The sequence below is a fragment of the Clarias gariepinus genome, chromosome 1 (genome assembly GCF_024256425.1).
Source record: "Clarias gariepinus isolate MV-2021 ecotype Netherlands chromosome 1, CGAR_prim_01v2, whole genome shotgun sequence".
NCBI classification, from domain to species: Eukaryota; Metazoa; Chordata; class Actinopteri; order Siluriformes; family Clariidae; genus Clarias; species Clarias gariepinus.
Window position 1 is genome coordinate 21,882,856 of NC_071100.1, and position 24,110 is coordinate 21,906,965.

Below are 24,110 nucleotides of genomic sequence, written 5' to 3' on the forward strand. Positions count from 1 at the left end.
TTACGTACTTCCACAGAATTGGTGCAGCTCATTCTGTGAAATTCTTTATTATAACACAGATATCTTATAGGACCTACTGTAGGAGGACTTTATATAAGCTACAGAAGAGTCTCATCATCCACATCCACAACAAGTTTGCATAAAGCTCTGAAGGTGTTTTTGGGCTGTAAACAGTCACTCAGTCAACTGGCAAAAAAGAATACGGCATTCAGCTATAACAGCTACTAAGCATTTTATTCATGTTTTATATATTTATTTAACAAATATGGTATATTGTAATTATTGAAACAAATACAGGTCATAAAGAAAAATTAACATAAAAAGAAAGTTACTTTCATGTGTGTGAAGAAATGCTTTAAATTGAGAATGTTTTAAAATTTTCTTTTATCATTTTCTGTCAGATGAAGAGTAAGCTAATGTTTAATCAATCAAATCATTATTTGGTCCTTTTGGCTTCAAACCAGCATCAATTCTTACACTTGCACATAGTTTCACATTTGCACAAGTGTATGATTAACCAATTATACCATGCAGGTTCTAATGAGCATCAGTTTCATATTTAGGTTGAAATAAGTCATTAATTGAAACAGAAAAGCCGTGTAGGAGGCGTAAAACTGGGTGGGGAACAGCCAAACTGCTAAATTGAGGTTGTGGAAGACAGTTTCGTGTCACAGGTCACAGGACAGGATTGAAGCATAGCAACAAAATACAAGGTTGTTAAAAAAAAATAATATATACTGCATTAGCAAGTTCTCTACCAGCCAACGATCTCTAAGCAGAATGTGATTTCAAGAAGTGCTGTTCAAGCTATTTTGAAGAAAAGAAACAGGAAGTGTTGAGGACCGGAGACGCAGTGGTCAGCCAAGGAAACTTTATGCAACAGGTGAAAGACGTATCAAGCTAACTTCCCGCCAGAATCAAAAAATGTCCATCAGCGCCATCAGCAAAGGACTGGTGAAAACCAGTGGGACCCAATTACACCCATCTACTGTCTGGAAGGAAGAACTGCAGCCCAAAAGCAATACGACAGTTATGTACGAAAACATAGGAACTGGGGTGCAGAGAAATGGCAGTAGGTGCACTTGATCGATGAGTCAAAATGTGAAATATTTGGCTTCAGTAGAAGGCAGGTTGTTTGCTGAAGGGCTGGAGAGCGGTATAGTAATGAGTGTCTGCAGGCAACACTTAAGCATGGCGGAAGTTCCTTGCAAGTTTTGGTCAGGCAGATACATATCCATCTGAGGCATCTGATCGGCCCAAAATTTATTCGGCAGTAGAACGATGATCCCAAACATACATACAGCCCACATCCACAGATCATCAGTGGTTGGTTCTCCAAGTTGTTTAGAACAACCTAGCTGCCGAGCTTCTTGATTTGGATTAATGGAAATTCTGATTTCGCGGGCAAATGGTGGTCACATCAAATACTGATTTGATTTGGATTTTTCCACTGTTCATTTATTTTGAAATTTGTTAATTGAATAAAAATAAACTATGAAACTGTATGTTTCTAAAGGATTCGTACGTTGATTCAGTACATATCCAGTGCACGCGTAAATAAAATAAGTTCATTATTGAGAACTGAAAGCTGATTCAATAATTTGACAGTGTTCAACTTGAGTTTAAAATGTTATGTCGGGGGTTTTCCTCCCTCACATTTACCTTTTTTTTTTCAGTCAGTCTACAGCTCGTACCTGCCTGCTTTTGTTTTTTAGCGTGTGTTTTGACAGGGTTGTGGGTTGTGGCTTTATTAAAGCAGCACATATTTTTCCTGTCACTCTCCTACTTTTCTTTTTGGTCAACTCGAAACTTGACATTTAAAACTGCAGCAATGAAACCTACCATGGTATTTATTTATTTATTTACTTTCTATCTTGATTATTAAATGAATAATTCACTGCAGGCTCAAACCTGTACATATCACAAAACAAATAAAGTGTCAGTCTACATCACAGCAAAAAAAAAAAAAAAACTGCACTTCTTTCCACTGGTCTACTTTGAATAAATCAAAAAGGCAGCAGCTTAAACACTGAGGGGTGATAGTCATCGTACACAGCAACAGGACTTACTCAAAAGTCAGTAGTGCTCCTTAGGGCCTAATTTTGGTTTGCAACACTTTAAGAAAAATGCTTCCATCAGCATAAAGTGCACAGTAAAGCAGTAAAATGTGCGCCATGAAAAACTGAGCCATCGCAGGCAACAATGAGTCAGTGGGGGAGGGGGAGGGAGGTGTGCATGTGTGTGCATGTGTGTGTGTGTGTACCCCATCCCCTTCTTTTATTTACGCAGAAGAACGTCCATAGGGGGTAAAACCAACAGTTAAGGATTTACGACTGCCTACTGAAATGAGTCACACCGCTGTATGGGTGAATCCCAAAATCAGCACCAGCTTTGGATTGTGTTAATATCATCAACAGATTGAGGGTCTTTCCATCTGATTTATTTATACATAAAATACAGTATAGTACTGAGGTGACATAAAATGATTCCATATGTAGATTTGCAGTACATAACCTTAAAAACTGATGGAGCAGTTGATACTTTTCCAGTTTCCGAAAAAGTGAAAATGACAAGCTGCATTTTTGTCTTAATAACCTCACAAGAGAAACCAGCGCCAACTGGCCATGTTTTGCCCATTTTTATGCAACATTAACAAGTTTAATAATCTGTTATGGTGTTTTGGGTGCCTTTATCCATATCTAACCTCACAATTATGCCATGCCTTACCATTGTAGTAATCGGAGAAATCAGGGGTACAGGAGTAGCTCAGTGGTCAAGGCATTGGACTACGGTTCTGAAGGTCCCCAGTTCAAACCCCATGACCACCAAGTTGCCACTGTTGGGCCCTTGAGCAAGGCTCTTAACTGCCCTGATGTTTAATGAGATAAAATGTAAGTTGCTCTGGATAAGTGCGTATGCCAAATGGCTAAATAAAATGAAACACTAGCTGATCATAAGCACAAGTTTATATATATACAGTCAAGGATCATATTTTGAAAGACATACATCTTGGCAAATCTCATTTCCATATACAGTACATCAGCAATAGGGTTAAAAAACAAGCAAAAAAACAAAACAGCTGTGCTGAAAAGTAAACTGATAAACCAAGATTAATCACCACCCTTGTACAGGGTTGGAAGTGCTTTAAAAGAATGATCTGACCCCGTCTTGGCTATCTGTACATCTCCAGCTACTCTGACCGAGCTTAAGGGAACCCCTGAGGTCTCAGAAGAAAGAAAGTTCCCCAACAAACAAACCATTCCTGTTCTGAGAGCAGGAAGAGATGACCAACGTGGCCATAGATATTGAGCTGAAATTACACAAGCATCAGTAACACCATCTTTTTCTGTCGAGTGGTAATCTGTCTCCTGATTTTTATCACTAAACTGGTCATGCAGAAAGGATGTAGTGTAATATCTGTCCCCAAGACTCTGCAGGTATGGATAGTAGGACGAGGTTTCCTGGGTTTCCAAAGGAAGTGTGTGGTTAAGGGAGACGATGGATACATGGACGATAGATTCCTCTTCTTCAAAGAATGTCTGTCTCGGTTCATCCACAACGTAACCCTCCTGGTCCTGAATCTGAAGGGACATCTGAACAGACAAACATGAATGTTTAAAGATGTTTTGTTCCAAAGGCAGATGCTTGTAATAAAACTCTTTAATCTGTGAGCGGAGCTATGATGTACAGTATACAATACCAGAGATTTAGGGAGTCTGAGGTCTGTCAAAGCACGCTGACACAACCTTTTCCTCAGCACAAACCCCACAATGACAAGAAAAGCAATGCAGACTCCATACACAGCCAAGGCATAAAGATTTGGGTTATCTGAAAGGCATGCACAAAGACACACATAACTGTAAGTGTAGATCAAGTATACTCATGACAGGACAGAAAATGCAGTAAAATAAAAGTATTGTTAAAATGGTAATATTTTTTAAAATTACAAATATAACCTGGTGACAAGTCCACACCAATAAGCCATAACATTATAATAGTGAGTAAGTTCTTTTGGAGAATGACACCACAAGACCTCTAGGGGTGAGCTGTGGTGTCTGGCACCAGGATGTTGGGAGTGTATCTTTTGGGTGCTTTGGTTTGAACTTGTTTGTCCTGAGAATCCTGTGGGTCCTTGATCATATTGATCAGATTTTAAAGCCCAGGTTAGTGGCCTTGGTCTCTTTGAATGCCTGGCCCGGTGCACTGCTGACTGTGGTTGACTGGGTGTTCTGGTGCCTTTCTATTCTGTTTTTTTTTTTTTTCCGCCAATTTGTGCTGCATCAGCATTTTTGTGGGACTGGATCAGGTGGGCTGGCCTTTGGTCCACATTAGCATGAATAAGGCTTGGGTGCCCATGATCCTGTTACCAGCTTGTTGGTGTTTAAGTAATAATCAATGTTAATACATTAGTTATGTGGTGTTAATCTTAGGGCTGATCGGTGTGTATTTGCTGCATTAAAAAAAAAAAAGAAATTTGTTTAAAAAAAAATAAAAAAAGAGTAAAAATCAATTGCACTATTTACTCAGCGGTGGGATGGTAACACACACTGGGTTAGAGAGAGGAGAGGAGACAAAGCGGGCCACAGCGCAGTACTCCTGACCAGGAACAAGCCCAACAAACTGGAGCTTCCACAGACTATCCATTACATCCTCAGTGCGAGTCTGTGAGGACAACAGACCAGTCAGTAAGTGTAATAATAACACAACAATAGACACAACAAGCACTGAGGTTTACAGAACTGATTTCCATGGACTACAAAATGAAGCAAAAACACATGTTTTATCACTGGGAGATCACAAGTTAGAGTAATGGCTTTTATTTTTCATGTTAATCACAGAACCAGCTTAAAATGGATGAAAAAAAACTGGCATCACATCGACATTAAACATCATTTAAGGACACTGCTGGCCAAGAAAAGTCACAATTCCAGAAGGGTCACTTTATTGGGCTTCATCAAGTGAAGAAAACATCTAAGTAGATTTAAAATGACTGGAACTGGGTTAAGAACCCTTCACACATTATCAAGACCTGAAAGGGACTAAACAGCTGTGTGGACATGAAAACACATGGATATTTAGCCTTTGGAGCAATAGAAAAAGGTCTGATGTGATGAGTTGAGTTGAAACTAATCTAGAGTGATGGGTGCATCAGACTAAGAAGGGAAGTGAATGAAGTAATGCACCCATCATGCATAGTGCCCACTGTAGCAGCCTCTAGAGGCAGTGTTATGATCTGGGGAGCCTTCAGTTGGTCAGGTCTAGGCTTAGCAACTTTATGTGGCAACAAAACAAAGTCAGCTGACGACCTGAATGTACTGAGTAACCAGTTATCACATCTATGGAGTTAATCTTCCCTAACGGCACAGGCATGTTCCAGGATTCACATTGTGAAAAAGTGGTCCTAGGACTATGAGAAACCTTCACACATGAACTGGCCTCCACATTGTATGCTGTAATCAATGATAAAGGTGATTGACTGAAATCTTAGAGTGTGCGAATTTCTTGTTGGCCAGGCAGCGTATAACGAAGATTGTAACATAGCCTGTGCTACATTTTTGTATGGCTTTAATATTTTGTCAATATTTCTCTGTGAAGTAATGCTTTAAGAGAAAAAACAGGTGCGTGGCAGAGTTTATTACCTGTTTAGACGTCTTATTATGTTTATTATAAAGAGTCACTGTGGTGTTCACAAATGGTAGGTTGTCACTAATGGGACAGCATGGTGGAGTACCCTCCTCATTACCCTCCTCATCCTCATCTATAGTCTCACAGAGAGCATCTGGAGCACATGGAATCCTCACCTCCACCCAGAGCTCTTTCTCATTCAGATAGAGGGACAGTAAGGGGGGACTAAAACTTGCATTTGCTGGAGAAACAGAAATACAGTGAAGTAAAACATTACATAACGTGTATTATAATTACATCGGTACACCAAATTCCTTGTGTATTCCAGTGTAAGTAAAAAAAAAAAAAAAAAAAAAAAAAACTACATCTACATCATTTCAACAATGTAAAAAACTCTTTATAATACCTTTACTATTATTTAAAGAGAGACACTTATATTAAACAGCCCAGTAAAGTCTTGAAACAAACCATCTTTGACTGGGTCACACAACACTGCTGAGGTCCAGTTAATTTCTCCATGTTCCTGGTTCAGTCCCAGCTTGACAAAATTGTAGAGATCTAAATCTCTGAAGACCTGAGACAGATCACAACTACTGGAGGACACCTGGACACAGTGAGGGACATCCTGCCACTCTGCTCTGCAAAATACAAACACAGCAAATAAGTGGATTCCGGTCCATAATAGACATGACTGTACATTATGTATTAATAAAGAATGGTACTCCCAGAGCAACTTCTTCCAACCATCAAAGAACAGTTTGGTGATTAACACTGCATTTTCCAGCATGATGGAGCTTTTTGCCATAAGAGAAAAATGATAAAGTGGCTCGGTAAGCAAATCATCAAAATTTTGGGTTTATGGCGAGGAAACTCCCCAGACCTTAATCATTGAAAACCATTAATCCCATTGGGGTCTGGAGCCTATCCCAGGGGAATCAGGGCACGAGGTGAGGTAGAGTACAACCTGGACAGGGTGCCAATCCATGGCAGGGCGCAAAAAAAAAAAAAAAAAAAAAAAAAACACACTACATGGAAAGAAACTGGACTGCGAGTTGAAAGCAGAGTACCCTGTGAAAATGTAAACTTCACACACGCAAACTCGAGGTGGGAATGAAACCCTCGATCCTGAGGGCGTGGAGCCACAGTACTAACCACTATGACACGTGTACCCGAAACTAACAGAAGATGATCAGTGGGCAATTTGGGAACGCCAGTTAGCCTAATCTGCACGTCTTTAGACTGTGGGAGGAAACCGGAGTACCCAGAGGAAACCCACCAAGCACAGGGAGAACATGCGAACTCCATGCACACAGACCAGACACGGGACTCAAACCCATGACCTGGAGGTGCCAGGCACCTGTGATAACCACTAAGCCACCATAAGATGATCTGTGACATCCTCGAACGGACTACCCGATTGAATGTCATATTTAGAATACTGTCGCAGCTTTACAATTCTTATAGTCAGTTTTTTTTGTTACAGGTCTCTACAGAACATTTGGTTTTTAATTGTGATGTCATTTTCCTGTACAATCCAGTCAAATATTTGAAATGGAATTTGCTTAAAATATGTGAGTGAGAAGTGTAACACATCATGATGAATTAAACTGATGTACTTGTTTCCTCAAAAAAACTAATTTGACTCATCTCTCTTCAATCAGGCATGACTGAGTCAGAGGAAAGTAAAACGAAAGTTTTGTTTTTTTCGTTTCTGAGACAATGCGAGGATATATATGCAGGGATGGGGCCTGTACTGTGGCATCGAGTTAAACCACATTCGAGTTTCATATCAGGGCCAATGCGCAGCATGTTCCAGCTGTTGCTTCCTCACTCGCTCTGTCTTTCCACCATCCTGCATGTATGTATGCAGAAGCGGGTGCCTCTTACACACTTTCATACCAGTCACCTCTAAAGTGCATTCAGGTTTCTGAATAGTTGAGATATTCAACTGTTTCACAGATGTGATTGTATCTACAGTATATCACCAAATCGTATTCTGTGTAAAACTGAAACTGTGGCCAACAGGTCATGCGTGCATGCGTGTGTGTGTGTGTGTAAGAGAGAGAGAGTGTTGAAAACCCACCCACCCTTGAGCCTTTGCCTGGACAGTAAAGGTTGTCATGGTGGTGTTGACATCAGAACAGCTCCAGTGCAGGGAACAGCCTAAATCCTTAACACTTACATGAGTAGTGCATGAAGACAACGAAGGCCCTAGCATGCACACATAAATACATACTAATATTTTATATATATATATATATATATATATATATATATATATATATATATATACACATACATATACATCACATCACACACGGACAATCAATTGCATATCTAAGCATCCTTTTTAACCTCATCTATAGCCTGTTTTATAACTTGATATGTATATACATATATATATATATATATAGGTTAAAAAGGATCTCATATATCACACATACATACATATACATATATATATATATATATATATATATATATACACACACATATACACACATTTTATATATATATATATATATATATATATATATATACACACACACACATTTTGTGTGTATATGTATGTATGTGTGATATAGGAGATCCTTTTTAACCTAATATATATATATATATATATATATATATATATATATATATATATATATATATATACATATATACACACACACACATATATTTATACACATTATATTATATATATATATATATATATATATACACACACACATATATATATATATATATATATATATATATATATATACACATACACATATATATATTAAAAAGGATCTCTTATATATGATGTTATATATATATATATATATATATATAAATTTAGAGAACTAAAGAAATAAAATGTACCTATGTTTAGCAGGAAAGAAATCACCGATAAGATTAGAGGAGCATCCAACATTACAACAACTGAAATTGAAAATAGAAAATAGATCCGGACATTAAACGGCCATTCAACGGATTCCTCAAAATTAACCTCAGCCATAATACACAACCAAGATGTCACTTATTATTATTAATTTCTTGTTTTTACTGAAAGGATCTCTCTCTACAGTACTTACCAGTAGAAGAGTGAAGGGGTTTATTAAGCTCACCTTAAGAACACAATCGCGCAACAGACCAGAGAGAGAGAAAGAGAGAGAGAGAGAGAGAGAGAGAGAGAGAGATCACGAGACACACACAGACAGACAGACAGACAACAGCCCTCTCTAGTGGAATCAAGCAACTTCAAACACAAATCATGTTTCATATTTTAATGCAATTTAATTTCCTTAATAAAATAACATTTAAACAAACTTGTACATCTCATTCTTTTCAGAAACAATAACAATCTAGAACATTCGTTTTCATATATAGACTTCTCAGGTGCCGTTACAGAAAAGCAAGGCAATAAAGACCGTACAGAAAATAAAATAATTTACAACTTACTAGATCTCTCTTTCTTTAAATACATAGGCATAGTTAGGTACACAATGCGCAGCACCTCCTAATGATATACTTATTATCAACAGCTCAGCTGTGCAATCGACATTTATTTTCTTTTTCTTTGTTTTTTTTTTTACAATATTCTCTTTCCTTAAGAAAGTGTTCATTAAATCCACAGAAGGGCATAACAATTATGTTAAACAAAGGAGCAAACTCACTGGGCAAAATCAATAACATCCCACAAAGCCCCTGCGCAATTCATCAACACTTTTTTTTCTCTAAGAAATGTGCAACAGCAGCAGGTTTTAAGGCATAAGATAAATGTGCAGTGTCCTCTCTCATGCAGTTCATCACTAAGCGTGTGAGCTGTGTGCAGGAGGTGAGGCAGGTTGCACTCTGCACAGCAGCTCCCTCGTGGCAGAATCGCCGTTTAAGTTCTTATATGGGTTGTGGCGCGGCCCGCGGATGCACATAGACGGAAAACTGAACCCCGCCAGGCAGCAGCCTGAACACGCTACGACCTCATCCTGTTCCGGAGGGGTCGCTGGGGTCGTGGCACCGTGGAAACCATTGACTGGTAGATTCAAAGGTTGCGCAGGGCTGTTGTTGTTGTCCAGATCGGGTAAAGGGGGTAAACATGGGGGTCTGTTCGATACAGGTTGGTCCCAGCCGTTGGTCAAGGGTTTGGGTGAATCACATGGTGTGCTGGGGGAGCTGATGCAGTCCATGGCTTCCTCTAAGCTCCCCTCCGTCAGGCGATCTATGGACATCAACTCAAGATCTATGGGAACACCAGAGTCGTCTGCTAGACAACTGGAGTCCTTTAGCTTCTCCTTCCCTATGCAATCTTCCTCTTCCAGTTCTTCATGAATAAAGTCTTTTACGATTTTGCGCCCATTTTCAACATCTGTTTGAGAACAGAACACACCATCATGTTCAACCTCGGTGTAAATGTTTGCCATGCTATCACTGTCCATGTTGGGAAGATTATCGACGCGAGCCGGAGACTCGTTAGCGTCCGGAGGCGTTACACTCGGCTGAGCGTCTCTGTCCGTGTTACTCCTTAATGACTGGATGTCCTCTGGTGTGCAGGGCAGAGACTGGCAACGTCTGTGGGATCGGGACGGGGCTTTTTCACAGGTCGTGGGGCTGCAGGGGTCGGGAGGTGGAGGCAGGGTAAAGGTGAGCGAGATGACAGATTTGCTAGGCGTGTCGAAAAGTTTGATGCGGCCCCCATTGAGGTCGTGCCTCTGAGAGAAGGGGTTGACGCGTGCTGGCGTGCTCTGGATCGGAGATAACACATCCGATCTATTCAGGGACAGACGATCCTCCACCATGGCATCCAAAGACGATCTTCTATCAAACAGAAACCTGGAACTAGGTGTGACTGGCTCAGCTAGAAATGGAAAAGAAAAACACAACAGACGTCAGGCACATCATTGGGAAATTTTATACATATCATATATATATATATATAATATATAACAATCATCATACAGACATGGGAGATGAGAAACATTTACCTCAACCATCACCTAAAAACCTGACCATTACTTGCTGTGGGTCATCCTCAAACTGTTACTACAAAGCCGAAAGTACATTCACCTGTATATTTAATATTCTATATACTTTTTGCCATACAGAGTAGGTCAAATATTTTTTGTTTAAAATCCTTGACTAAACAGCATTAAAAAAAAATTAAAAAAGTAATTTGATTACTTCTAAGAAAGTTGCTTATGGATAATGTTTAATTACATCACTTTCATCATTATCATCCCATGAAGCTCTAACTGAGACTCCCAACGCGCAGGTTCAACATCCCTCCCTATACTAGTAGAATCGCAGCTGCAGTTTCTCGACCATCAGGTAAACCATGGAATCGTTTAAAATGACTTCAAAAGAGGGGGACACATACGTGCGCACACACACACACACACACACACACACACACACACACACACACACACGTGTGCACACACCTCCCAAAGAATGTTTTTTTCTTTAGCAAACTTTGTATTTAATACTTATAATTGGGTGAACTCCTCTTTGGGTTTCCACAAAAATCTGAAATCAAACGTGTGTTTGGAATCCAGAGTGTAGCTGCTAGAACAAAGAAATGGTGTACGCTGGAGAATCCAACTATTAAGGATTAGTATGAAATCTTTGTATTGAAAAAAATTACTTTCTCCATGAGGCTACAGGAAGGTAAATTTGAAGAGAAATGGGCGAAAAATCTGGGAGAAATGGGCGAAACACACATTTTATATAATAGCATTTTTCCTCCCAAAACACTTTTTAAATGAATGAACCCTGTTGTTTTTTGTGTTCCCAAGTTTCTTGTTTATTTATATGACAAAATTGTAAAGCAAACTGTGTAGATAATTATCTATGTATAATGGTATTAATATTTTGTGTGATCGCCAAAAAACTTTGAATCACACACACACACACACACACACACACACACACAAAACCCTATGTATTTAAAAGTCAGATAGATATTTTTGCAGACTCACCCTTCACAGGTCCCGTGTGCGCCCCCTGCTGGCCAGCACTGATCCTCTCCAGATCAGACACGATCTCCGAGAACGGAGGACGACCGAGCGGCTTCATCTAAGGAGAAGAACGACAAGGGGTCTAGACATTATAGCTCTCAGTAGAAAGGTCATTCATATATATTTAAATTAAACAATATGTACAAATTATTGAGACCAACTTTAAATTGATGTTAGTCAAACTTTGTGGCCAGTTTTACAAGATAAGAAATGAAGTCATTTTCACATTACACATGAAATTGGAAATTCAATAGAAAAAAAACTAAATAATAAGAAGATACGAGTTCGCTTACAAAATGTTAATTTATTTAAAAAATAAAAAAACAAATAATAATATGATGAGGTCTAACTAATAATCTAAAACTTTCAAGCACAGTGACAGGTAAGGGAAAAACTGGGTAGGGGTATTTATTTATTTATTTATTTACTGTTCTTTTTATTTATTTTTTTGCTGTCATGGTTTGGGTCTACTTGTCCTCTTAATGAAAAAAATTTAAGAGGAAGATATTTTTTTTGTTTTCGGCATTGCTCCAGTAAGAATTCCGGAGACTTGCTGAAGTGATGTTAAGATGTCCTGAAGCAGTTCTGGTCCTAATCGTACTCATTTGTCACACATCTGTGGGGCGAGTACTGATTTGGAAATCTGCGTGCACGTCATGTTTAGGAAAGGAAGATAGACTTACACAACAGCAGGTGACTGCTAGGCTGAAGAAAGCAGGGGGACATTCTCCTGCCATCTGCTGAAATGCATCCACGTCTAGACCGAAATCCTGCACACAGATATAGAAACGCGCAAAATTCACAGAGCAGTTCTGCTTATCCCAGGTAAGAAAGTTCCATTTATTCACACTTGTATTCTTGTTAGACGTGTAGTATCACGTACTCAGAATGTAACATGCATATGTAATATATGCAACATATATTTTGATACTCATTTCATACATATTTCCATATTATACTTTTAACTCCATTTTTGATATCTATCCTTTTTTAATGCCTATTTATTTAATACCCATATTTATTTTTTGCTTATTGTTTTACTTTTTTTAGTGGCATTTATTGGGGGATAGCAAAGGAAGAATTTTATTTTACAGGGGACATGTGTTTCTTTACTGTGCATATAACAATAAAACTTGAAACTAGCAGCAGCAGTAACCACAAGGGGGCACTGCACACAACTTAAACCTACAATGACCTCCACTAGGGGAGCACACAATCCACAATTAGGTACTAAACACATTGGCTTTGCAGCCTTGCCCTATTTAGGTTTCTCACTTCACCCAGTAGTGCCTTTATAATTAATGCCAAATAACTGGAGGAGAAAGGACAACACCTTTAGTAATAAGGCTCCTTTCAGAATGCCTTTGTGCACAAACGCATCCATAAATAACGCCAAGTTTGCATATCCAAACACCCAACACACAGGTGTTCCAAGTTTGGGTGGGGGAATTGAAACCAGATTACACTCTTAGTTCACACACACACACACACACACACACACACAGTGATTTGTTTCTCATCACCAATTAAAAGGTCAGGTCAGTAATAAGCTCTGTCCTAGATTCTAAACTAAGCAGGTTTTCTTTAATTTGCTCTTCGTCTCCAGCAAGCTGTCATTCAGATAGAGTCAATAAAGTGCTTTATCAGAACACCTACATTACATAACACTACTACAGTCCAGTATTATGTGCCAAAGAGTCCATCATTAAATGCAAAACCAAACCAAAAAAAAAAGAAGTTATCACAGCACCTATAAACAGACATTCCCTCAACAGATTTTTTTTATGGAAGTCCTGCTGCTGTCCTTTCTCCTGTACATGCTATGCAGAAAGACATCATTACAGTATGAATTAAATGCAGAACTGTGAAATATGTGAATGATGGTGCAAAAATGTTGATGCTCATATTTTTTTTTTTTTAGGGGGGGGGGGGGGTCACAGAAAAAACAAACAAACAAAAAAATTTTTTTTAATAATAATGGTAGCATCTATGGCATTTCTTCGCATATGTGACAATTATTTTTGCTTGTAGTTGTTATGTTTATGTAATTGATTCAAATGAAATAAAATATTTTATTAAATTGTCTATGTTGTCCTAAGGAAAAAGGATAATTAATATATTTATATTTCTTACAACATGGTATTGTAGAAATGTCTAAAATGTTCAGATTTTAATGGCTAAAAGCGATAGTGTTGCTATTAAGCCTATATATATATATATATATATATATATATATATATATATATATATATATATATATTGCAATGAACACCATGTATTACAGGAAAAATGCCTTCACTTATTTTAAAATAATATTTTTGTTAATAATCTTGTTCACCCTTACTACTGCCCGATATTACCTCTGTAATTCATTAGGCCAAATAGTTACATAATCTTTCTTTAATAAAAATATCTAATGAATTATGCAAGACTGGTTTAAGATAAGATAAGAACTACAACTCAAAGCTGTGAGGAAGCAGCACTGGATTCATCAAAGAACAACATGGCACCAATATAGCAAGTATAAAGGGCCATACTTATAGGTTAAACAAGGTCAAATTCAGATAAAACAATAAATGCTTTGATTTATAGCACGCACAATAGAACAGGTCACACAGAAAGAGAAAAACGTTGTGTACCACATTTTATATAAGGTTAAATATTTAGTGTTTTATATATTTTATATAGATCACTGATGCCACGGTGTCCGCAGCTGGAGGCTGAGCTCTGAATCAGAGAAACACAGAAAGAGCTTTGACTTGCCTCTGTGCGGGGCAGGAAGTCTGGATCTGCCTGAATCCGACCGATGATCTCACAGAGGATAATGCCATAGGCAAAAACATCCACCTGATTACAGACACGCACAACAACATGAACAATCTAACTAAAGGAATAAAAGCATAAGGGTTTGATAAGAATGGCTTATTTACAAGGTCTACGTTAAGTAGCATCAAGACTCACCTTTTCATCATACTGCTCTCCTCTGAGCACCTCAGGAGCCATCCAGTACGGAGAGCCTACAATGCTGAGAGGCTGCGTCTGTGCATCATCGCTACAAACAGAGAAAGAAAGTGAAAAAAGGTTTAATTATCATCAGGTTATGATCACAAGTTAACCCATGAACCTACAACATACTCCGATGATTTTTAGGCATGGTCTCTGCAGACAGTGTACAAGTCAGGATTGTGAGACCATTGCTAAAGCTGTTACGTTTTTTTGTTGTTCATATTTACCGCCATCCGCAATGTTTCCTGTGCCACTGGCTTGCCACACAAAATCGTCATTATTGATTATAACCATAACCAGAATCATAACCATAGATCCACCTCCACGCCTAAGAGTTGGCAAGGCGCCTTCTCATCAAACGCTGCTCCTTTTATTCTCCAGACACAGCTTTGATAAATGTGTTCAAAAAGTTTCATTTTTACTTTATCAGTCTATGGCACTCGTTTCCAAATGCCCCTGGCATATTTAGATATTGTGTTACATACTTCAGATATAAATTTTTTTTTGAAGGGGACTGATAAGGTTTATTGTCTAATGCTCTTCCATGCATATCATGTTTGTGCAAGCATTGCTGCAGCACAGAATGCCACGCCACGCCACGCCACAACTCCTATGCCAGGGTGAAAATTCTTGCCAGTACTACTACCATAACATTTATATTGTTCACTTCATCTCGGTTTCATGCATACTTGGCGAAAAAGAATAAATATATATAAATAATATAAACATGTAAAATATAATATATAATAAACTTTTTACATTTTCATAACTCGTTTCATTTTATTTAAACATCCCAGGAAAATAAGTGCACCCCATCACTGTGATTAGGAAGTAAAGGCAGCCGTGCATGCACAGTCACATCCCGATTACAGATAATCTCCGCTCATCACATCACACAGCTTGTCTGAGCTGCCATCTCTCTTGTTGGAATATCATGAATCACCACAACTTATTCTGGTACACATTTAACATTTAAGATTTTGCAACAAACCTCTGCCTGCCAAAAACACCCCAGCTTGGAATGTCAGTCAGCTGCAGTGTTAGTGGAGGCTCCCGCTCATGTTAACTAGCAGTAACAAAAGATCAAAACAAAACACGGACGGTTCAGGGACAATTCAGACACAATTCAGACACTTTGAAGTTATTACCAATTAGACAAAGTGTTATTCAAGATGATGTGTTTTCTACCGTGACTGGTTTTAAGTGTGGGTTTTGACAGGCAGTCGCTCTCCCCACTTTACAGTGCTGCGTATCAACACTGAAGCTTTTAGTAGTATTCAGTATTAGAGTACTAGACCGTACTGAACTACTCTCAGCCATGCTCCTATATCAGCTAAACCTTCCCGCTGGGATTTTTTTTTAGGTATTTAAGGAATTTGCTTTGCTTTTCTGACCAGTATAGTAAGTCCCCCACTTACTGCTGGTGCTTGAACCTGGGACCTTCAGTTGTCCAATGCCTCAACCACTGAGCCATGCCACAACAATGACACACTCTAACCACCACACCACAAAAGAACATATTCTGAGCTCTTCATTGTAGACTAACTAAGCCAAGCTTCAGTATTTCTCTTTGTTTGTTTGTTTGTTTTTCAATCGAAGTGAAATGAATGAAAATTCACTGTGAAAAAACTATTCAATAAATCTATTACAGTTCTAAAGTCAAATAATCATGATCGTAATATTAACCAAAATCGTTGTGATATGATTTTTGCCCTAAACAGGAACATACTTGTAGAATCCTGTGTGCTTTAAACGGAGATCGAGACCTTTATTTGGACAGGTACACACTGGTACTCCATGTGGAAGCTTGTTCTCCCTCTCTTCCTGACTGCTTCATTAATATATTGGGGAGATGTTGAAATAGGACAAAGTTGCTTGTAACAGACACTTTATCCTTAATGCACATGACTGTTTAATCTGTTTAACTGTACTTGTGTCATGTTTCTGGGCTTCACTTTCTCTTTCTGTATGGACATCCCCAAGGGGAAAGTGCAGGGAGTTTGTGTGTAAGAAACCCCTGCGTGTTTAGTTTCTTCATAACTACCGTTGGCATAAGCTGCGAGTAAAAAAACAAAACTACTAATTAAAGTACAGTTCTGAGCAGTGCGAGCTGGTCTTCTTACACAATCCAATGCACAGTCAGAAAAAATAAAGCAAAAAAAAAAAACTTTGACCCAAAGTTTGAAGATTTAGAGAAGTCATTATGCTTTTGAATGTTGTGCCTAATGAGTTGAAATAAGAGCAAACAAGTTCCATTTTCAAAGGCATTTAATATAAATCATCTGTGCAATAAGATCTACGCCGGAAAAAACAAAAAAAAAAAAAACGCTTTAGCAACTTGCTAAAATTTTACCTCAAACTACATCACCATTAACCAGTTCCTCTATTGATATCTTTCATTTTGCAAAAGTTTAAGCTGGAAGGTGAACATGTAACTAATAAATGATGATTTACAGACCTGTGCAAAAGGCTTGATTTCAGCTGATTTCCTAATATTTTCTTTCAAAGAGCTGCATTTTCTTATACTTGGTAATTAGTCCTGAGGAATTGAGTCCAGTCCATGAACATGGAAGGTTACAGCAGAAAGTGTTTTATTTGTGACTTTTTAATCATTCAGGCATTAAAAAAAGTAATTTAAGGCATGAAGCAGTGAGAAACAGGTGCAGATGATGAGAGATGATCAGGCCGGTGATTAGTATACAGGTGATGCAGAACGCTGAGTGGTTGGAACAGATGAGAGAGGAAATGAGGCTGCTGTCTGGCATAGTTTGTCTTTATTTTGATCTAAATCCTTTAACTCAATATGAATAAATGAAGGGTGGCCCAGTACTTTTGAACAGTACTGTATACTGTGCTTGATGAAAATGTATCATGAAGTTCAGGAAGTGTTTTGGAGCATCATCCAGTCTGATCTTACCAATGTTAAAATATACCGATGAATTTAAAAGTTCACTCCCGGATGACCATCAAGTCAATCACAACAATATTTATGGAAGACGTCTCCCCGGCACATCAATATTGTTTTAACGATATCAACTACAAAATGTTTTTTTTTTTTTTTTTTGTGTGAAAGCTGAAGCAAAACTCTTTCCATTAGCAGTCATCACATTCACCATAACCGGCCACCGGAATCTGCTGAAACGTTCTTCCTCAAAGATATTTTGGACTGGTTCAATAACACGGTATAAATAAACCAAATCTAGCAGCATCAATCATAAGAGAGAAGTAGGAAAAGAGGAAGTAAAAGCGGGGGCAGCGGGCAAAAGAGGAATGGAGATTCATAGATTGACAGAGAGAGAGAGAGAGAGAGAGAGAGAATGAGAGAGAGAGAGAGAGAGAGAGAAGGTGAATAAAGTGTTTTCAGGGTAAGGAAGCTGCAGAGTAAACAGTGTTTGGGGAAGTGCCGTTTGAGGCACGGTGCCAGTCTGCAGCCTCGTGCTGGAATAGTTTGACCTTATTAGGAATGCTTTCCAAAAAGTCTTGTATATAACCCCCAAAGCATGCACATAAAAAAACACACACACTTCAGGACAGAGTATCTGTTACTTGAAACACCTCTAAATTATGCATCCAGCCAAAAACCTGTAAAGAAATATTAAAGACTAAAAGGACAATAGACAGGGCTTTTTTAGCAGAATAAGCAATGCTAAATAGGCAAGTATGTGCACGCATGCACGCACACACACACACACACACACACACACACACACACACACAATGTAATACACACTTATTAAAACATTAGGAAGTTACACACAAACGCAAAACGGAAATGGAACACGAGTGACACTTAAAATACACACAGCTGCCTGTAGCGACTGTAGCGGTGTTATATAACTGCGGAGGCTGCTGAACGCGTGCACATGTCTAAACCGAATGTGAAGTGAAAGTCCACAGATGAAGAGCAAATACAGTGGCTACAAGTAAATGTCAAGGCCATAAATTAGCCATGTTACATGTTATCACTGAGCCTGCATCAGAGACACACATCATCTCTGCAAAGAGCGACTGGGTTTGACTAATCACCCCATGTGACCAAACACACAGCAGTCACAGACTCCACTGACTCGAAAGGCATGCGCTCTCCGACTCTTCTTACTGAACGCTCCTGTTTCTCCTCTCCCTGCGCCGAAGCAGACCAGGACGCAGAAATCCAACTTCCACTCCAGTTTGATACATCATTTATTAACCGTAACGATCTCAAACACTCATCTCTGTGAATCTCTCTTATCTCACTTCAGTGTTTCCTGCAGATTTAAAACGTACTTGCGGTGGTAGCCAGCAGATCAGGCCGGCTTTATCTGCCTGCAGAAAAAGATGTCTACTACACAGAACTAACAATAAATACACTCGACCTTTAATATGATATTTTGATTTCTTTCATATATTTCTATTAATTTCACATTTCAAAGATCCAACCTACAAACCCCTTACCTTTATCTCTTCATATGTGAAGATAAATAATAAAATAAATAAATAAATAAATAAATAAATAAATAAATAAAGGACTAAACAGTTTTGGGTGCACGGAGTCGGCACTGTTTGTCAGAGTAGGTAGCCCTTAAAAAACAGAGTATTCTTGAGCATTTTTTGCATTATAATGTTTTAATAAATAATATATGGGGGTTTCAGGATTGCACAATAATAAATAATATATCCTTTTTTTCAGCACAACCTAGGCAATGTGATGAACTGAACTGTTTTTAATTTTAACCAACTATACAAACATGTGAGAAAAAAGGGGAGGGTCACAAATGCAAAGAAATAGCGCAGGGTCCTAAGATCATATGTTTTCATGGTTGTTTTCTACTGTTTCTGTGATTATTATTATTGTTATTATTTAAATCTTCATCATCATATTTTGTGAGTTCTACATTTTTGCGACGATGTCCCCATATTCTGGTGGTTTACATGTTATAAAAGTAATGGTAACTTTGGTTCTACATGACCTATTAGTAAACACCAATGCACAGTGTGATGTCTGAAGCCTCCTCCATCGATGCAGAAGCGCGGAACTTCCGTATAAGCGGTTGTTGTTTTTGTTGTTTGTTTGTTTTTTTGTGGTTTTTTTTTTTTTTTTTAATCAGTCATTGGCTAATGCTGTGTTGCCACACATACCTGTGCCACTTCAGTTTTATGAGTAAGTCTTCCTGGGTTTTACAAAGAAGAGCCGATTTGTGACCGTCAGTACACAGTACTCTTGTTCTTGGTTCAGAAGCGCGAGAGGGAACTGCCCACTTCTAGTTAGAATTACTGTTTTCTTTCTTTTTAGACACACAGCTCACCAAATTGGGTGCCAACTGCCTAATCAGAGATGACCAAACGTTACTAATGCACTGAGCTCTGATGGCTAAAATCTTCACATGCTCTCTTTCCTTATTTTCCTCTTCTCGTGACATTCAGCAAATTCAGACGATTCATCTTCATGTTAAACATGTGCAATATTCCTAATGCTTTATACACGTGAATGTGTTCGGAGAGGAACTGACTAACCTGTAGTCTGGAATTTTCTCTGCCAGGCCAAAGTCCCCAACCACAGCAGTGCAAAGGCCGTTCTCCCAACGCACCAGACAATTCTACACACACACACACACACGATAAATATACATTAACACCTGATATAATGTTTGGTGTGTATTTGTACAAGTATACGTATGTGTATGTGTGTGTGTATATATATGTGTGTGTGTGTGTGTGTGTGTGTATGTACCTTTGAGGTGAGGTCTCTGTGGAATATACCCTTGCTGTGGAGGTACTGCAGTCCTCGTGCGATGTCCAGCCCGAGGCCCATCCTCACAGCCCAGGACAGAAACACGTCACTGCTCAACAGCTGCTCCAGGTTTCCACCGTTAATGTACTACACAAAGGAAAGATACACACAGGTTGTTTGGAAAAAATGGCAACAAAGGACAATAATGCTTTATCCAACAATAAGTACTCGTGCATGGAATTTCAAGAGGGATGACGGAGAGCAGAGTTTTATTATTGGGCGCTTCGTGTTTGCTTTTCTTGGTTTCCATTCTCGTGTCATGTCTTAGGTCCTCTCTCTATGGATGACAGCTGGCACAGCTGATCTTGAGTAAGAAAGCAGGCAGAAGGAATCAATTTCCCCACATGCTTACAGAAGCACCCCTTTAAAGCTGTCCGTTTTGGCGCCTAGCTGTAAGGCACGGGACTGGACATACCATATCATCTTTCACACAATCTTCCTGAAGGTGTTTTTATACATTGCAAGTACGATTTAACGGTCACATGTAGACCAGGTTATTGGATGGGTGAAGGCAGTATTAAAACACACTTAATCCTCATGAATTATGTTTGTAATCAGACACCAGCTGACAGATGTGTCCATGATGCTAATGCATTACAGGCTGATGGTAATCTCCAGGCAATTCAAAAAGGTTAAACGTTACTTATGGGCAAAATCCATGCTAAATAAGTGAATAAATAAATAAGAGTTCTACAATGCACATATCCAGTCAAATGCTTGGATCTTCGAATTCCATGGTCGTTCCTGATTTTTATTTCTTTCTACACTGTAAAACAATACTGAAGGCGTCCAAAATATGTAATAATCTCCTATAAACATGTGTTATATTGAGATGTATCTGCTACTTCTGCTCTGTAAAGCTTCATAACGGCTCTAATCTGGGGTGCTGTTTGTTAATCTGTGATTTCTGAGGCTGGTGACTCTAAATGAACTTCTCCTCTGCATCAGAGGTCAGTTTTAGTCCTGCTTTTCTGGAAAGGTCTTCATGAGAGACAGTTTCATCATGGTGCTCGATGGGTCTTATAAATGCACTTGACACAATATTGTTCTTAAAAGAACTATTCCATGTCTTAAAATAAAACCTGACTGTTGTTGTGGTGTTGTTACTTAATTCCCTAATCTATTTACATATAATAAAACTGTAACGTTGGTGTGTGTGTGTACATTGAAGATATTTCGTACTGAATAAATGAAAAAAAAAAAAAAAAAAAAAAAACGTGAATGCTGCACATACGTACATGTTAATTCATACAAGTTGAAGTATCTAAAACGTTTAGGCGAAACAAGATTTTTATACATAATTATTAGTTTGGACTTTTTCTATGGACTTGGCAAAAAAAAGGCATGTAGGAAGCACCTTTGTTCCCTCCTGTTTCCTAAAATCTCTTAGTTCTATAAAAAGGTGAACAAATCTGAACCTGTAATGCTGAGATTTCACATCACATGATAATCTTCGTGTACATGACTGTCACCTTAAAGAATATTTAGTCAAATGTTTTGCCTCAAACCTAATACACAACTGTTTGGCGCACACATCTGTATAATGAATTAAAGAAAAATCAATCAGTACCTCCGTGAGGGCATGGAGGTGTCCTTCGTGTACACACACTCCTACAAACCTAAGGAAACACACAAAGAGAGAATACCTACAACATGTTCTTGCAAAAAGAAACACATGAAGAAGATAATAAGGGTGTGTTAAAAAAAACAAACAAACAAACAAACCAAAAAAAACCAGCACAAGCTCTAGCAGGTTATGGGAACCAAAACATCTCATCCTGACTCGGCTGTTATTTTAAGGCAGCTCCATCAGTAAGGTTATTAGCTGTTTTATCTGCTCGCTAATCCGCCACTACACACTTGGCTAGTCTGGGACACGACTGAACTGCAGAACTGGCAGGATTCCAGCTGTTAATGCACAACCTGGAGAGTCAAGAACCTGTCCTTACATGTCATCCTCGCCAGTACATACGTCAGATAAATACTTAAAGCACTGGCTAATTGTTATACAGGTAATCAGCAGCAAATGGCAAGTGTTTAAATATTAAATACATAAACAGGGCTTACTAATGTACAGAACTAGAGCTTTGTTTACTATACGCAGCGATCTAGTGAGGAAAATGGACCACTGTTTATATCATTATTTTTGCATTAGTCTGTTGTCACGATAGAAAGTTTTCAGAGTAAACTGTACTGTAGGTGTGCAGGAGTTACGAGGGGATGATGGGAAAAGGGAGCGAACAGATCATGGGAAATCCCACCAGTACACCAGTGAGGATTTGCATAATAGTGTGAGAGATCAGACAAACTGATATGGTCAAGTCAAACACTTTATAAACTAATAAAGGAAATTTGCATATTAGTGTAAGTGTACAATAAACCACTTTGTTAAAATGGCCTTCCATCGTTTAAGTGAGTCGCGTATCTGACTTTAATCCTGACCAGAATTTTAGCACATAGTTCGATGCCTCTAGTCAAATGCATTTGAAACCGGATTACAGACTAGTAGGCCACCTCCAGTGGTGTTTTTTTTTTCCCCTTCAGGCAGAACATGATTGTGATTTTGAACATGATCGATTTATACAATTTGAACATGATGAATTGTATAAATTCTCGTTTCTAAGTACTACGCAGGTTTCGTGAACTTCATGCTTTATGATGTAATACATTGGCGTGACTGTGGCTTATAGAGTTGTACAAGATCAAACTCAATGCATCACATCTGCATTTTTATGCAGATACCAACACATGATACTAATGCTTGAAAAAGATCACGCATTAACAGTGCTCATATTTTCCAGACCTAACAGAACAATTAATCCACTTTTAATTAAAGGTTTCAGACAAAAACAAAAGGAAGACAGAACTAAAAATCATCCCCAGTCACAGTCTGAAATGGTTTAGTAGCACCAGTATTATTTGACTTTATATTCTATTAGTCCAACCACTTTAACTGCTGAAAAGTGCTCATTTCTCTAAAGGCACCAAAAATTCCAGCTCTCTTTATTCACCTAATTCTTTACATAAGCAAAGTCTGTTATGATGTAATGGTACTCAGTTAGTAACCCAGTCTAAGGACCGATCCATTGATGGAAACTTCAAAGCACTTTTGTAAGTAAAAATGTTTAAATGTTAATGTAAATGATTAGACACAGATGTTAGTATAACATTTTCCAGCTAGTGTTTCTAGACACGGACGCAGCGCAGTGTGTGGTGGATGAACCTGAGGATGTTGGGGTGGCTGAGACGGTTCATGAGCTGCACCTCTTTCAACATGTTGGCTCGGTTACTGGCCAGAGTGTTCATCTTCAGAGCCATGATCTGCCCGGTCGACCTGTGCTTCACCTACAGACAGAAAATGAGAGAAAGAAATTGAGCCGAGGCTTTCTGTAAGACAGGCAGACAGTTTAAGTAACCATTGATGCCTATCGCAGCTGGGCACGCACACATGCACACACACACATATCATACCCAACCTCTAAGAGACAATCCTCAGACCGGTGATCAAAATCACTGGAAAATCACTGGTGTTTGATTGACACAACATTCAAGCCTTTGTGCCTTTATATACTTTTAAATTCTTTATAGATATCTTGTAGTTTTTTGCTCTTAGCATTGCACTAGTAACTGTGTCATCTCACTGTGTATACTGACTATATGCAAGATATACAGTGTGCAATCACATCTGTTTGTGTTACTGCCTCTCC

The 24,110-nt window shown here is 38.5% G+C and overlaps 2 protein-coding genes across 5 annotated transcripts in view; both read right to left on the minus strand.

Annotated features, from left to right (window-relative positions):
- Positions 1-2,494: 2,494 nt before the first annotated feature.
- On the minus strand, positions 2,495-8,779 carry si:dkeyp-75h12.7 (uncharacterized). Of its 4 annotated transcripts, none has more exons than XM_053500477.1 (8): positions 8,709-8,779; positions 8,497-8,556; positions 7,713-7,836; positions 6,094-6,263; positions 5,640-5,866; positions 4,524-4,662; positions 3,701-3,828; positions 2,495-3,593 (listed from the first exon to the last, which is right to left on the minus strand). In XM_053500477.1, the coding sequence occupies exons 2-8, from the start codon at positions 8,546-8,548 to the stop codon at positions 3,111-3,113; spliced, it is 1,323 nt and encodes a 440-aa protein (XP_053356452.1). In that variant the 5' UTR covers positions 8,549-8,556; positions 8,709-8,779; the 3' UTR covers positions 2,495-3,110. The 4 variants fall into 4 exon arrangements, with proteins under 4 accessions (XP_053356452.1, XP_053356460.1, XP_053356469.1 ...); XM_053500485.1 differs by having other exon boundaries at positions 8,742-8,758; XM_053500494.1 differs by lacking the exon at positions 8,497-8,556 and having other exon boundaries at positions 8,709-8,759.
- A 106-nt stretch (positions 8,780-8,885) lies between these two features.
- Positions 8,886-24,110, minus strand: part of tesk1b (testis associated actin remodelling kinase 1b) — a 33,379-nt gene continuing 18,154 nt past the window's right edge. The window contains exons 2-10 of the mRNA XM_053502353.1: positions 23,627-23,748; positions 21,974-22,022; positions 20,344-20,490; positions 20,127-20,209; positions 14,589-14,679; positions 14,391-14,474; positions 12,311-12,397; positions 11,589-11,685; positions 8,886-10,468 (exon numbers count right to left, since the gene is read on the minus strand). Coding sequence (XP_053358328.1) covers positions 9,426-10,468; positions 11,589-11,685; positions 12,311-12,397; positions 14,391-14,474; positions 14,589-14,679; positions 20,127-20,209; positions 20,344-20,490; positions 21,974-22,022; positions 23,627-23,748 — 1,803 coding nt within the window. The 3' untranslated portion in view covers positions 8,886-9,425. The remainder of the gene's footprint in view (positions 10,469-11,588; positions 11,686-12,310; positions 12,398-14,390; positions 14,475-14,588; positions 14,680-20,126; positions 20,210-20,343; positions 20,491-21,973; positions 22,023-23,626; positions 23,749-24,110) is intronic.